Genomic DNA, 15,104 nt, shown 5'->3' on the forward strand with positions numbered 1-15,104 from the left:
CGATCTTTATCCATTACGACTTTTTGGCATACGATCATTTTCCTTGACGATCTTTAGCGAATACCATCTTTTGTCCATACGAGCATTATGTCGTACGATCTTTATCCATTACGATATTTTGCATACGATCAACTGCCTACGATCTTCTGCCATACGATCTTCTGCTTTACGATCTTTTGTCCGGTTACCGTCTGACCTGACCGGTCGATATCGTCCCGATGACACCGAGGTGTCGTGTCGTGTCACGGTCGAGGTGACAGCTGGGCACGACGTGACATCACTCCGTAATGAGCCAGCCCACTCTCGGCCGGTGTCGCAGCGCTACGCGACACTTTTGTCGGTGAAGGTGAACGGGTTTGAGACGCTCGCAAACCTTGGATGGCGGAAAAATACATTGAACCGAAAGCTATGCGGTTTCAATGAATGGACCCTGCTGGTTTGAAAGCTGAGCACATCGTGGATTAAGTTTCACCACGCACAAAAGTGATTGAGTGTTTAAGTGGTGAGATCTCGTCTATTTTTTGTTGTCAAGTGGTAGGCTGTTCCATTGTGTTTGCGGTCGCCATACAACTATTGCATTGGTATAACGCTCTAATGCTCCGTAGCAAATTTATAACTGTCCGGAACCAAACCGTGGGTATACGGTGGCGGGCCACCTGAGCCGAAAAAAGAGGTTCAGGGGAGCGACCGCGACAAATACGGCCACACGGAGATGAACGGAACTCTAATAAGGAGAAATCTGTACGAGCATGGTGAAATCATAACTTTCTTAGGTGTTCAAGGTCTACAAACAACTCTGATGAAACGCCGTAAATTGAAATAACTATATGTCATGATTCTATATAGAAAAGTATCCCGTTCAAATGTACCTCTTTCATTCCTTGACGACCACACCGGTCATTATGAACGCTTTCAGGTGCATAGGTCATAATCGGAAATGTAATAAATTAACCAACAATTACTATAAAGCGGTTCCGTATGGAATTCAGAAGCGTTACTAATTCTAGGAACTAGAATAGCGAATAATGCATACTTTTGTATTTAAGGAGCTTTTAATGCATTTACATTTTCGTTTTGTTGAATGATCAACCAAGAAGGACTGTTTCCGGTTGCTGCCTTTCACTTTATGTAATACCTACTTGGGTCCTGGGTCCAAAGTCGTGCACACATTTTAAACCAGGTGTTTGTTTAAATCATCGTGATGCATTGCATGATACCATGGGTGCTTTTTTGTCTCAGCATTGCAGTAGTTACGGCACTTATCGCAGCGGAAGGGCACTACTTCAGCCAGATATACACGGCCCGGGAAACAATGAAACCGGCGCACCGCGTGGTCCATTCTGACATTGCATGATACAATATTTTATGCCGTATGTGCAGCAAGTGTTTTAAAGTTAAAGTGGTTGGCTGCACTTGGCCTGCGAAGCTTAAACATGAGTCATTTACCTGTGGCGTCTTCATAGCCAGGCGCTCAGCCCTATTTTTTCTGTGATTCATCTTTAAGGACACTATAACTTTCGAAACAATTATAGAAGAGAAAATATAAAACAATTTTATGAACGTTTAACCGTAAACATTCGTGCATTTCCTCAGTTATATGTAGTTTTATTAACATTGCAATGCTTATGTTTCACCCGTATAGCCTCCATTCATTCTTATCAACGCACTTTCATTTGCAACGGACTTCGGCGCGTGTCTAAATTGAGCCGTCTCATAAACTGCGTCACGCCCCCACTCACTTCAGTAAACAGAGCGGTTAAGTCTGCGTATCGGCTGATCGTATACTGCCGTTCGGAGTTCGGAGGACCGGCCGTCCGTCTGCCCCCCCCCCCCCCCCACGCCGTCAGACAGATGGGCCCGTCACTGCTCTCCGCCAGCCGGTCTCGGACAGGGCAGTGATCGACAGGTGACCTACTGGAGCGGGGCAGCGGTCAGTGGTCACAGATAGAAAAATGTGGTTACTGATGCGTAACGATGGGTACCGATGGTACCGGTGAATAACGGTGGTACCGATAGATATGTACGTACCGATGGTAATGAAACATCAAAAGGTCACTGATGGTGTCAGAGGTCACCAGAAGTCATTGTTGGTTGTCACTAACGGTCACTGGTGGATTATTATGGTTACGGATGCTCACCAGGGTTCTCTGCTTGTCACCGACGTTCGTTGTATCACCAGGCTGGTTAACCACTAACCACTGCCTCTGACTTCGTCCTCAACCGACCAGTAACCACTAACCACTAGCACTACAGACCACAGACCGACGCTCCGACCACCGGCACTTGACCGGCGCGGTGACCGCTCGCCGGCAGACCAATGGTCCCAGCTGATTGATTCCGGTGGTCTGTGGTCCGCAGGTGAACAGGCCATCCGTTGGAGCGCTGTCACGAACGGGGAACGTGCCTGCCCCCTCCCTCCGCCCCCCGGGACCCAACCGTCGATGGGTGGCGCACGGCAAACCGAATTGTTTGCCGGCCAGAACGTGTCGTGAATCACAATGGGACCTTCCCGACGGTGACGGGTCCACTGGAGATGACCAAATGTGGTGGAACAGGACACGTCACCGATGGGGCTTCGAGCTGAGGCACCCACGGTACCGGCCGGGGGGAGAAACCGGTCCAGATTCATCCGGGAGAGTCGGGAGTCTGACTAGATGCGCTGTGACTCGTGATTCGTTAGTCGTGAGGCGCTTGGTGAGTCGTTACCGGCACGTGTCGATTGTAGGATGACAGACGGATGACGTCACGGACCGACCCCTGTCGCCACCCCGGTCCAGTGGCGGTGTCAGTGTCGGGGTGTCGGGGGTGTCGGGCAGACGGCCACCTGCGCCGCCTTACCTGGGTACGGTCTCTGACATTGGCACCGGTCCGACTCCCGAACTATCCCAGCGTGATGACACACTGTTAGACTGTTACGCCATTGTGAGATGCTTCTCCGACACATGACTGGTTAGCGATGCGTCAGATGTCGGCGCCGATGACGTCAGAGTGCGTGGAGGATGATGACGTCACGCCGGGCGGCCGGTGTCAGAGGCGGTACGGCCGCCGCCGGCCGGGTTTCTGAATGAAGCCCCGTCAGCCGGCCGGCAGTCGCTCGCGTGCGGTCGTGACGTGGGGCTGTGATAGGATGTGTGTCGGACATCGACCGAGGACACTGGTGTGAGACGATAGTGTGAGACTCACGAGTGACTATTCCGGAATATTCGCCGAGCGCGAACGTTCAAGGATTCGAGGAACCATGGCCAGCGCAAAATATCAAGGTAATATTACACTGACCACGTGTCGTATCATGTTATATCTCTTTCATCGTCATGTTTCTGTTCAATTCATACGATTTTTTTCCACATGTGTTCACGACCACAGTCGTGACAGAATGCGGTGTCGAGTGATTTCTAGAAGCCCGAGGCGTCTGCGGACGGGACCCGATAACATTGAGATAAATTCGCTCGCTTAGTCTCCGTCTCTGACCGATAACGAAACGGCGTGGGTCCCGTTTGTTGGCTTCCGTACACATGCCCTGAGGCCAGTTGTGTTCTGTTCTGTTGACGCCTTCGTTCCTTCTGTGCCCTGGCTAGTCACATTCGTGACTCTCAACCGCTTACGGCTGTTTTCGTTCCCTAAATTACTGCCGATTTTATTATAACTCCCGACTTCTCCGAAGCAAATTTCTAAACCAACTTACGTAGCATTACATGATGTGGTTTTCCTCAAATAAGTTTATCGTCTCTACCCGAAGATTACATTATGAGTGCGGGAGGAAAATCGCGCATGTTTGATAAATGCAAATTTACAGAAACGGTTATTGTCCCACTCCCAAGTAAAGTTCTCGCCACCAACAATAGTCGATAAATGGACGGTGTCCCTTATAAAATGTATAAAATGTAAAATATAAAATGTATTTGCTTCTGTAATTGTGTAGCTCTATTAGTCCATAACTCTGGTTACCAATTAGGCTGTAACAGGCTACGATAATTAAGCCAATTATGTGTGCAATGCTTTCAAGTGCTCTCTAAATTTGGGTGAATTACATTAACAATATAATATTCCTCTAAATTAAGTCCCATTTCGGACTTTGTCACCGTCATTACGTTAATTATTCTCGTTTTGTAAGTTATTTGAGCTTTAAGGATATAATTCCCACTAAATTGTACCATCAAGTTTCGTATTGTTGACGACAATGTCTATCATGCACAAGTATGGAGCAGCGATAGCAGAGGTCCTTTCTCGGAGTTGTGGAAGATCCGTGAGGTGCCGCTGGCCCTCACGAACGTCACGGTCACGACGGCCGGCTTCGTGCACTCGGAGCGATGCCGTCGCGATGTTCTGCGAACTTTTAGCTGTCGTTGAACGGCAGCACTCGTGAAAGCCGTCAAGGCTGAGCAAAACAGCTCGGCAGGCTCTTTGTTAGGCCGTTTGTTTTGTGTTGAGCTGCAAACCAGTCGCTGGACAAATGTTGGCGTATACCCGTCATATTTCCCCATATGGGGCTGGATAACTTGCCGGGAAGGTTACAGTGTTTGTTTAGAAGAACGCTGTTTGCTCAGCTTGTGTTGGTTTGCTTGTATTCGTTTGACGAAGATATTTTAGAAAGGCGACGTACCGATTCTAGCATTTATATCGCCTGAAGGGACAACAAGACATTATTATAATTATGCAAATACTGCTTTACCTCGGGAAGGAGAAAGGAAAATAGGGATTTTTATCACACGCGCTCACCTCTTTGGTGGTCACTGGTCACCAAAAGTCGGCCACTTGCTTCACATTCAACATATAACCGCACCGCTCTTTCCTCGTTGTTAGTATGCACGGCTCCCTGGTTGCGTGTTTTACACCTCGGTGTCGGTGGAGCCCCGTTCGGTGCCCAGAACTGGCTCTGTTGCTAGCGTGTTTCGTGTCAGTCGCCCGGCGCCGGAACACGGGGATGCATAATCAACCTCTGTACGTGACACATGCAGTGTCGCCCGCCCGCTGACCTGACCCCGAGAGAGCTGACCCCGCTTCCCGGGCCGGTCATCGTCGCCTTCCACCGGAACGGAGTGGCGTCTGGGAAAATAGGACAAATGGAGCAGCGCGGCCTCAGCACGTGCTCAGTGTACCTACATGCCACTTCGCGTCTGGTGAATTTAGAAAGGCGAAAGGTGATTGACATGTTTCGTTTCACCGGTAGTAAAGAAGCGAGGCACGGCATTGGATGTCGGTTGGCATGTGTCTGTCTTCTGAGGGACAGAAGTCGGACACTGGGCTGGATATTCATGTCAGCTCTGTTGTTCCAACTCACTCCTGGGAGCCAGCGTTGTCCCCAGATGGGTCGGACGGAGGGTGCCTGGGAGCGAGGGACTGCCGGGGCATTCCGAGGGGTCCTACTATCGCCGGGGTGCGGCGACAGAAGGGGTGCGTCGCGGGAAAGGGGTGCTCGGGTGTCGCGTCCGTCGCGCCGGCTGGGAGCGGATCACAACCCGTCGTCCGTCGCGGACGGTCACGCCGGAAGTGACGCATCGTCGGCTGCGACGTTCCACCAGATGGCGCAACGCACCCATGTGGCCCGCCGCGTCGAACGCGACGGCGCGGCGTGTCGGGACGCGCACCGTCGCCGCCGACACTGACGTCAGAGCACGTGGCGCGGGCCGCGTGTCTGGTGCTGACGCTGACGGAGCGGGCTGGGCAGAATGGGAACTGGGACGGCGCCGGTGCGTTTGACTCGCGTGTTGTCCTGTGCGGAATTCAGCCCGTCTGGCTGATCGGAGACCGACGAACGGCAGCTGGAGGAGACAGCGGTGGGATGGAGCGACGGCTGGAGGGAGACGTGACTGGGGTGTCTGACAGACGGCCGAGGGGGCGTCTGACGGATGGCTCTGTGTTTTGATAGGCGGTGTGGAAGTAATTGGCACCCACCGACAAATGGCGATGCCGTGCATCGATTAAATGCACCCCTTGTTATGATGATGCGAGTTTTTAAAGTTTAAATGCAGCACCAGTGCGATGTTTGATTTTTTGTTAGCGCTGCACAAGGAGCTGCTCGTGTTGCCCCCGGCCAGCTTTTGCACCACCATCCTAACCTCCGGGTAGAATTCGCACTGTGCACGTTGCGCCTTCCCAGCCGCCTCGACTGGCAAACGGCCGGTTTCTGGGAGAGGCCGACCACGTCGGTCAACTGTTCCCCTGATCGGCAGATTGATAGCAGTGTCTGTCCGAGCCGCGAGCCGACCCCTGACGGCGGCGCTGCATCTGGCGTGGGCAGCTGCACCGATCAGCTGGAGAAGGGGAACGTGAAGGGGCCGGGGAGGCTACAGGGGAGGCCCGAGAGGGTCGGTAGGGGTTGGAGAGGTCTGGGGAGGCCCCGGGGAGATTCCAGAGGTCCGGAGAGACTCGTGATGGCAAGGGAGTGCGAGGGCCTTGGAAGGTCTTCGGGGTCTGAGATAGCTGGAGAGACCTGGGGAGGTTTGAAGAGGCCCAGGGAAGGCCCGAAGATTTTGCAGAGTCGACAGAGCGCAAGCAGCCAGGATGGCACGCGCCCGCTAAGGCCAGGTGGACCTGACACCACATCGCGAACTGAAAGATGGATGGTTCTTGTTCTGAGGCAGGACGCAGCTGTTAAACAGGGGATGTCCTGATGTTTACAAGCTGAACAGGAACGACTCGGGGAAAGGTGGAGTGTTGGACATCAGATATAATGACAATGCATTATTTTTTGGGCTGATGCTGCTTGGAGTGGTGGTGCCACTTCACCAGCTCATTTATGCCGGCCCACATTACCAAGAAAGGCACTCGAGTGGCGCCCGATAATCTGCACCACATCCAAAACATCAACATCTGTTTCCGTCCCGTTCCACTATTTCTGCCATCGCTGCTGGATATTTTGTTCTCAAACACTCAGAATCACCTGCGGTCTTGAGTCTAATCCTGTTGGTTAGAGTCACCCGTCTTAGTGACGCCGGTTCTCCTGTCGGGACATGATCGAAAAAAAGTCACTGTCGGTGTCGTTATCAGTGGATCAGTGGCATGCTGCCGGCGCCAGCACCGGTCAGAGTCCTCCACGGCGACCTAATCCCCGGCACCATCGGCTTCCGCCTTTCACCGTAATCCATCGCAGAGCTGGGCCACTAATCCAGCCAGCACTGGTTTAGCCACCCCGAGTGTGCAAAAGAACACGGCACTTGATTAGTGCTGACTTATTGCGTGCATGTGATATGACGGCTATGATTCGTTTCAGTTTTAATCTGTTAAATCTTCATCTCACCTAGTTCACTGCCATGGTTACGTTAAGCAATGCCGTGCTCCGGCGAACTCCGTGCACCTGGTGACCTCTGACCTGACCTGTCTGACCCGTGTGCTTCCAGACGTGACCTCTCTCCGCCGGATCTCCGCCGACCTTTCCGACGAGATCTGCCCCGTGTGCGGAATGCCGTTCGACCAGGGAATGAAACGAAAAATCACCGACGCCTGCAGCCATGAGCGGTGCTACACGTGCATGACCCAGTACCAGAGCTGCCCGCTGTGCACCAACCATGGTGAGTCGCCGCTCCGTGCACTGTGCACGGCGCCGGGCGCGGGTGGGCGTAGTGCATCGAGATGGGCACAGGATCATCGACCCGCCGCTGCACTGTGCACCCAATATGGACGATTATGGGCTATCAATCTGAGAGACTGATCGCCACTGGACAAACTGGGCTTCCGTGCAGCTTTGTCATATGCTAATGTGGTTCGCTATGTTTCCATGCGTTGATCGTTATATAAGATTTGCTCATAAGGATCAAGTTGTGATTTGTATCTCGGAAGAGGAATATGTAATTGGATATGGGCATTATTGAAAGCATTGCAAAAGACAATCTTTTGAAATGTTCGCGGTTTAGCGGAGCTCGGCATGCGTGACTGGACTCAAATATTGGACCAGTGAAACATTATTGTTCCTCTCAATGTCATTTATAACCGGTGCTGTAAACGTCAGTCAGTACATACTTCGACTGGGCTACCGCCACCCTCATTATGTAGTCCAAAGTGCGTGTGTCATAGAAGTCGTCCTTGTATACTGATGGCTCAGCATTTTCCCACGACAGATTCCCACGGTCTTCCGCACTTACGCACCTGTGCGTTGAAGACCAATCATAACGATAAAAAACGCACGCAGAACTTGAATGAAGTTTGCCGCGATACGCATTTTTCACAATGCCAGGAATATTCACTGCCGGGGGACCGAACAATGCCAAGCCTGCTGCATTGTTCGGTCTCCGATATCGAGATGCCAGCCGTTTCCGGCCCGCCGCCGTCGCCGTCGCCGTCGGAATCCACCTGAAGAGTCTCTGTCTGTACCTGGGAGTGGGACCGCTATCTCGGTGCGCCATGAGGGCCCAGACGAGACGGGGGTGGCATGTTTGCTCTCTGGCGCCACAAACCTATCATCGAGGAGAGCCACTCGAGAGGCGGACGTCACCAGCCGGATGTGAGGATTGCGGCGGTAATGCAGGGTGGCTGATATGGAGCGATATCTAGCAGTCATTCATTCCGCCACTCATGGTAGGGGGTCTGGTATAACGCGATCGGTTGCGCAATGGAAGAATAACACTGCATCCCACCCCCAACCGGCTCGACTAGTTTCATTACTTTACTCCCAGAGTTTTCTGACGTGTGTATTTTGTTTGCTAATGTAGCTGATCGTTGGATAAAATGCCAAATACACACTACACAGGTCCCAGGTCACACTTCAGATTTGTTTGTCTATCCGTGCGTGTTTGTATGCACTTGGACGCCATATTCACTCAGCCATCAAATCGGGAACGTTAAAAACTGAGCGCCGCAGCTCGCTTCTACTGGATATCCGGAAATTTGAGCGATCCATGTGCGGCTGCTCATCAAACCTAGCATGAAAAGAACTGGGTACCTAATGCCCGTCAGTTTCATCACTTTGCGTGACAGCTGCTTACATTTTTTTCCAAGCTAGCTAACGCTTGCCTTGGTTGGTTTTATCGAGTCCCTTTCATATACGCTGTGAGTGCAAGCAATACCATTTTGTGTGTCCGTTTCTATTTTATAGGAAACTTAAAATCCACGATTTTGGAAAGTTCAGGATAAGGTATGCGAATTAATTTTATGACCATGAACTGTTGCACATTTTCACCTGCATTAGGTTACTTCGAATGCCTATCGGTTATTGCCAAGCAAAAGTTTATCGCATTTCTTCGAACGGGGACAAATCCGCTCTATCACTTCCAATAAAAGGCTTTATAAGTGCGCACTTGACGAGAACGTGGCAATGGCGTCATTGACTGCCACTTCGGATATATCTGGCCCTTTGCAACTCAGACGATAAGGTCACGTGGGTGTCACCACTAGATGCGCTCGGCCGGCGCGGGCCTGTACCTGTTGTCACGTGACCAGTTGTCGATTCAATGGCCGGGAGTGCCAGCCGGCTGCCGTGACGTCTTATCCAGGGTCATCTGTTCAGGGCCGATCCGGCGGCGAGCGGGGGCGGGCTTCTCGGAACTCTGTAACGGACTTAACCCGCGCCCTGGTGGGGTCTGTTTATAACGCGACCTGGTGGGGGGGGGGGGGGGCTATTTTTTGCCCCCCCCCCCCTCGTATCTCCGAAACTACTGGACGGATCCGCAAAATTCAAACGGCGTTCGAAACGCCTGTCAAATTTGTCGAGAGAAACCAAATTTCATTGACCTCGGGGTCACCGATGACGTCACAGGTCAGGTCAAAGATGAAATGTTTCACCGTTCACGGGTCTTCTAGGGAATGCGCTATAACACCGAGGAAAACGCATTTTGTCGAGAATCAGCGGTAGGGCGTCAGTTGCCTAGTAGATATGTTGCTATTAGAGGTCACTAGCAATACCAGGTCAGGTCACAGGTCAGGTCAACAAGGGTCACAGGTCAGGTCACATGAGCCCAACTTTACTAAGGTTGTGTGATACATGTTTTATGGCCAATTTTTCATTTCCAACTCAATGGTGTTGGTTATAAGACTATCAGGTACGGCTTAGGTCACTTTCTGGTGAAGTTCAGGTCAAGGTTAGGTCAAGGTAAGGCCAAAAAAAGGTCAAATTTTAAAGTTGATAGTTTTGCATAAAATGGGTATTGATTCGATGCAGCTCGTCACGGGGAGTCTAATGGTGGTCTTTGTTTTGCGCTACGGGGTCTAGAATTGCAAAAAATTGAGTTTGAAAATTTGACGTCATGAATTTTGAACAGTTTTTTCGCTATAACTTCGCCAAAAAAAGAGGTATCAATCTCAAATTTGGTATGTGGATGTAAGGCGGTAAGGACTATCACATATATTCCGGTTTTTGCGAAATTCAAAAAACTTTTTGGATTTTTCGATTATTATATCCAAAAAATCTATTTTTTGATTTTTGGGGGTCAAAATCCAAAAATTTCAAAAATCCGAGATAGCAGTTTTGTAGCCCTGTCCAATCTACACCTTTTATGTCTTAAATATTTTTCTGTATTTGCAAAGCTATAGGCCTGACAGCTCTTCCCGCGAAACCCTTTTTTGGGTCGAAAACGGCAGAACATGACGTCACTCTGACGTCATTTCCGGCCAACCTATAATAGCCTTTGGAAAATTTTGGTCACAATGTGTAAAATTGATGTCCGGGAGGGTACTGAAAGTTTGGTGACGATCGGCGCAGCGGTTCTGGAGATATATCGAAAAGTCTGGAGGGGGGGCAAAAAATAGCCCCCCCCCCCACCAGGTCGCGGGTTAACTCGGTCAGTTGACAGTCGTGTGTTTGTGTTCGCCTGTTTGACTTTTCATGCGGCATGATGTCTTGCTGCACACACACGAGCGTCGAACAATCAGTTTGCTTTACCCGTGTGTCGATACGACAGCATACTGTCAACTGGGTCACGTCTGTATTTGTAATCCGTCGGCGACTCAAGGCTTTGTCAGATTTTATGAGCGTTTAGTGAACATTTTGTTTGCAGTTAATCCCTCACAAACTGGTCATGAAATCGGGAGGTCTCACTATCGATTACATCGGCGGAATCTATCATTGTTGGCCGGCAATGCGGCGGCTAATTTCATTGACGACGGGTCGCGGCGCTAAGCTGACTCTGACTGTGATGAAGTGGCTCGGAGGGAGGTTTTGCCGGCCGGTTTTGTTGGTGATGGCTGGCAGCTTCATTAGCGGGTCCCCGATCTGACGGCTGGCTATAGGCGATGATCGGTGACGGTCGATTCGGGCTGCACAGAGCCGCAGAGGCTGTCACCGGCTCGTCGTCACCCGGATATGGCGCTGCTGTGGAATCACCGCCCGTTTCTGAATGAAATGACCGGCCTCGGCGGTTGTAGGTTCGTTGTATGGCTCACCGCAACTGCGGTTGATGGCAACGATCTGACAAGACCCTTTGAGGCCGTATGTGATTGTCTGAGACTGTCATGAAGTGTTAAGGACCGTTTTGGACCGTCGTCCCGGACCATTGCGGGCCATCCGGCGCCATCTGAGACCGTTTTGCCACCCGCGTCCGTCTGGGCAGTGGCTCACCTTACAGGGCGGACAGGGGCCGGCCGTGTCCTCCCCGCCTGAGTACACAGCACATTACCGCTTCGTCCGTGTTAGTTGCCTGTCGGTGTGAATACGGTATTCATCTCCGACCAAGGTGGGGATTACTGGGGATTTAATTCGAGTACCCCAGCGTCCTCAGCGTCCGCCCGGCCGCAGCCCCGGCGGCGGGGTCCCGGCCGGATCCCGGCGGATCCCGACAGGTCCCGGCGCGCGGCGGCACCACTCTCAGCTTCCGCCGACCCCCGGCCGGCCGAGAATGTTAATTGGCCGGTCAGCCGGAGCGCGGCCACAGCGGCCGCTTTCATCGGGTCCGGAGCGACCCCCCGCTGAGCGGCAGGGGACCGGACCGGACCATCCCGCGCCGCCCGCACCCCGGTCCGGCTGCACAGACGCGCCAGATGATGTATGGCCAGCTGCCGACAATGCCCGGCGCCGAAATGTGAGAAATTCGAGAGGGTCGACGATTAGGGACCGGTTTCCTCTCAAAACAAAGGTGGCTGTGGAATGCCGGACCCGGTAAGACAGACGGCGGTAATTGTGCACGGTGTGCGACAAACGGCGGCGCGAATCAGCGCCATTTTTGTCTCCGGTTGAATCCGGCCGATAGCGATCAGTGGTCCTAATCGCTTGCTGCCTGGCGGTACAGGTTCAGTGGCATCTGAATCCGCCACCACGGAGTTATGAATGAGTGATCAATCTCCGCCCTTGGACCATTCCCGCGCCTGAGGAAGTTAAACCGACATACCTCTACGATCGTGCGATGATGAGATACACCAGAGTGGCGTGTAGTACGCCACGCAGACACGTTTTCCTCTCACGCGATCGGCGGACCGGCGTGTAGCCCTCCCTCCGCCCCCGCCACCGCGTGGTCCCGTACGCACTCCGCGTGAGAACCGGTCTGGAAGGACCGACCGGACCGGACGCTGAACACGCCGCCATCGGCGAGTAATTGGTGTGTTTGTTAAGCCGAGGAGTCTGTAGCGAGGTGATCGCCAGACCGCATCCGCTGGCTACCCGAGCTATTCGCCCGCTCCCGACTTCAGAAGTGGGCGATCACAAGGCAGGGTACTCGCGAAGGTCAGTCAATTGTGAGGGATAATCGGGGAGTTTGTCGTCTGTAGCCTGTGAAGTGGTGGTGGAGTTCGGTATGTTGCCGATGACCTCTCACGTGGCTCTCCGCCGGCGTCTGATGATATCGGTCCGTCGGAGAGGTGCGCCGGTTCTTACAGACGAGTGGGTCCATTGGCACCTGCGGGGACCTTGAACCGGCGTGGCGCCGCCGCCGCCGCCGCCGCCGTGTTGTCTTTGTGCGTGAGACTGCGGCCGGTCCCGGCTGTCATATCTGCAGGAAACGCTCCCAGATGTCTGTCACCGCGTCTGTCGCCGAGCCGCCGCGGTCGGCACGGTCCGACAGGCTCGGCTGCCGCCGTCACTGGCCATTTCAGAGCTCAGCCGTGACTGAGGCGACAGATTCCGCTGGGCTGGGCCAGACGGCCGGCTGCACAGAACGCCGTGAGTCAGCCGCTCTGCAGCCGTCACGACGCGTGACGGCCACGTGACGACTGCGTGACGCCCGGTATGCGCGGCACGCACCCCGTGGGGTCTGACCCGGCCTGCAGGGCCGGTCGGCAGCGATCGCCGTGATAGCCGAGCGCCGACCGACCGACCGGCCAACCGACCGGCCCGGCCGCGGTGCGGTGCTGATTGTTATTAATGCCGTCTGCGTGCGCGGGCCTGCCGCCGTCGTGACTCCCGTACGGCCGCGTCACGGTACGGGCAGAGGCTGGGAGGTGGGAGAGAGGCAGAGCCGGGATGATCCTCGTCCGTCCCCTGGCCCGTTCGTCCAACTGTCGCCCCGGGGAGTCCACTGAAAGAGTCCGGCGATCGGTTAACGCCTGGCCATAATCCCGCGAAAGGGTCGCCATTTGGGGACGATGGGTCGTCGTCAGTTGGCGTAGCGACCGGCTTCGCTCAGAAAATGGTGACGCGAACCGATCCCAGAAAAGGCTCAGATTCAGCACAGATAGCAGATTTCACAGGATATCAAGCGACGATGAATGGACTGGCGCAGTGTTCGCACCTGTTAAGTTATTGCAATATTGATTTCTTAGCAAGATGTCTGACGATTTTGTCAAACGTTTCGCTAGCGGGCTGTTTGAATATCTGTTGTTTCTGACTTCGCGGTCTTGCTTTTCAATGTTTTAGTACGAAAGACTACGCTCTCCAATTCAAAAGCAGATTTTGTGCCTTGCGGTACAGCATAAATGCAGGCGCTTACCACTAGCGCCATCTATGAGCAGGAATGTCAGCTTGCTATTGCGTTTGTGGCACCAGACGAATTCCACCCGCGGTTAATTCTGGCCTGCATTTTTCCTTCCCCATGTGGACGTGCCAACGAGCTAGACACAATGCAGTGTTTCCCATGTGTCACCGGAAATACCGTGTAGTGTGTACCCAACTCTAACCCGTCCGTTCGCTCGACAGGCGCTCCGGCGAAGAAGGCTGGGTTCGCCTCCAAGTCCGGCAGCCTGCTGGGGTCGGCACTGGGCTCGAGCGTCTCCAGCCTCTTCCACGGCCGGCCGAAGATGAAGACCAACGGACACTTCGCCGCCTTCATGCAGGTAGGAACTCTTCAGCGTGCAGCCAAGCTGAGAAGGGGAGGACAGAGAGCGGGGGGGGGGCGCCGCCGCGCGCGGCTGCAGAGGGGTCGCTAGGTGCCATGGAGACGGGTGTGAGAAGGGGAAGGGTTTCAGGAGTCAATTGTTGCTGATGCAACATGGCTGCTAGCAGGGAGTGCTGAGTGAGTGGAACTGATTGCAGTTGGTGTTATTGCAGCTGATGGACATTGAGTTGTCTGTCCGTCTGTCTGAGTTGTCTGTCCATCTGTCTGAGATGTCTGACGATGTCTGACATGACTGCGCCCCATTTATTGCCGACCCCGTCCCAACAGTCCCAACTACCCGTGATTGCCTGCCGCTGTCTGTCTGGTCCCTCCCTAATGTGACGCTGACGGCACCGAGGTTATATTTCGACGTGCCGCCGCCGAATCCATCCCATTAGCCGATTGGTCTGTCCGTTTCTGATGCAAGGAATGTCGTGTCGGCCAGCCGGCCACTTCCTCGTTCATCCATCTCGCCTGTAACGTGAATTGGCTGGTCGGCTGCCCCGGCCTCCCAGCCAGGTAACCGCCGGGTTACCGCGCTGGTTACACCGGCGGGCGTTTGCTTCCTCTGACGTCAATCTCCGCACTGGACGGGGCAGGACCGGCCCTACCAAACTGGGATACTTCGTGCGCCGCGGGCACCCATAAGCCGAGCCCCGTGAGCTCCCTAGGAAGCGGTGCGACTCCGCCCTTGGTCATGATTCAGCCGCTATCAGATTTGTCGGGAAAACGGCACAGTCTGACATCACTCCGCTGCCTGTCTGCCTCCATTAGCTCCCACGTGCCGGGGCATTCTCGGTCCGCGGGCCCGCCGCGGCCGCTCCCCGTCTCCATTATTCAAATCCAAATGCGCTCTGCCCAGCACGGCTCAATAACAATCTCAGTCATTTGTTACTTTTCTTTCGCGTATTTTCCGATACGATCTAATATAACCAT

The 15,104-nt window shown here is 53.5% G+C and overlaps 1 protein-coding gene across 9 annotated transcripts in view; it reads left to right on the forward strand.

Moving 5' to 3' along the window:
* Positions 1-15,104, forward strand: part of LOC122369144 (protein TANC2-like) — a 143,340-nt gene that overhangs the window by 111,029 nt on the left and 17,207 nt on the right. For 7 of the 9 annotated variants that reach the window (XM_043343608.1, XM_043343614.1, XM_043343615.1 and 4 more), the window contains 2 exons: positions 7,338-7,508; positions 13,991-14,127. In XM_043343608.1, coding sequence (XP_043199543.1) covers positions 7,338-7,508; positions 13,991-14,127 — 308 coding nt within the window. Of the gene's footprint in view, positions 1-3,081; positions 3,261-7,337; positions 7,509-13,990; positions 14,128-15,104 lie in introns of those variants that run through there. The other 2 variants (XM_043343613.1, XM_043343611.1) reach the window with 2 other exon arrangements.

This window comes from Amphibalanus amphitrite, unplaced genomic scaffold, assembly GCF_019059575.1.
Source record: "Amphibalanus amphitrite isolate SeventyFive unplaced genomic scaffold, NRLGWU_Aamphi_draft 001011F_arrow, whole genome shotgun sequence".
NCBI lineage: Eukaryota > Metazoa > Arthropoda > Thecostraca > Balanomorpha > Balanidae > Amphibalanus > Amphibalanus amphitrite.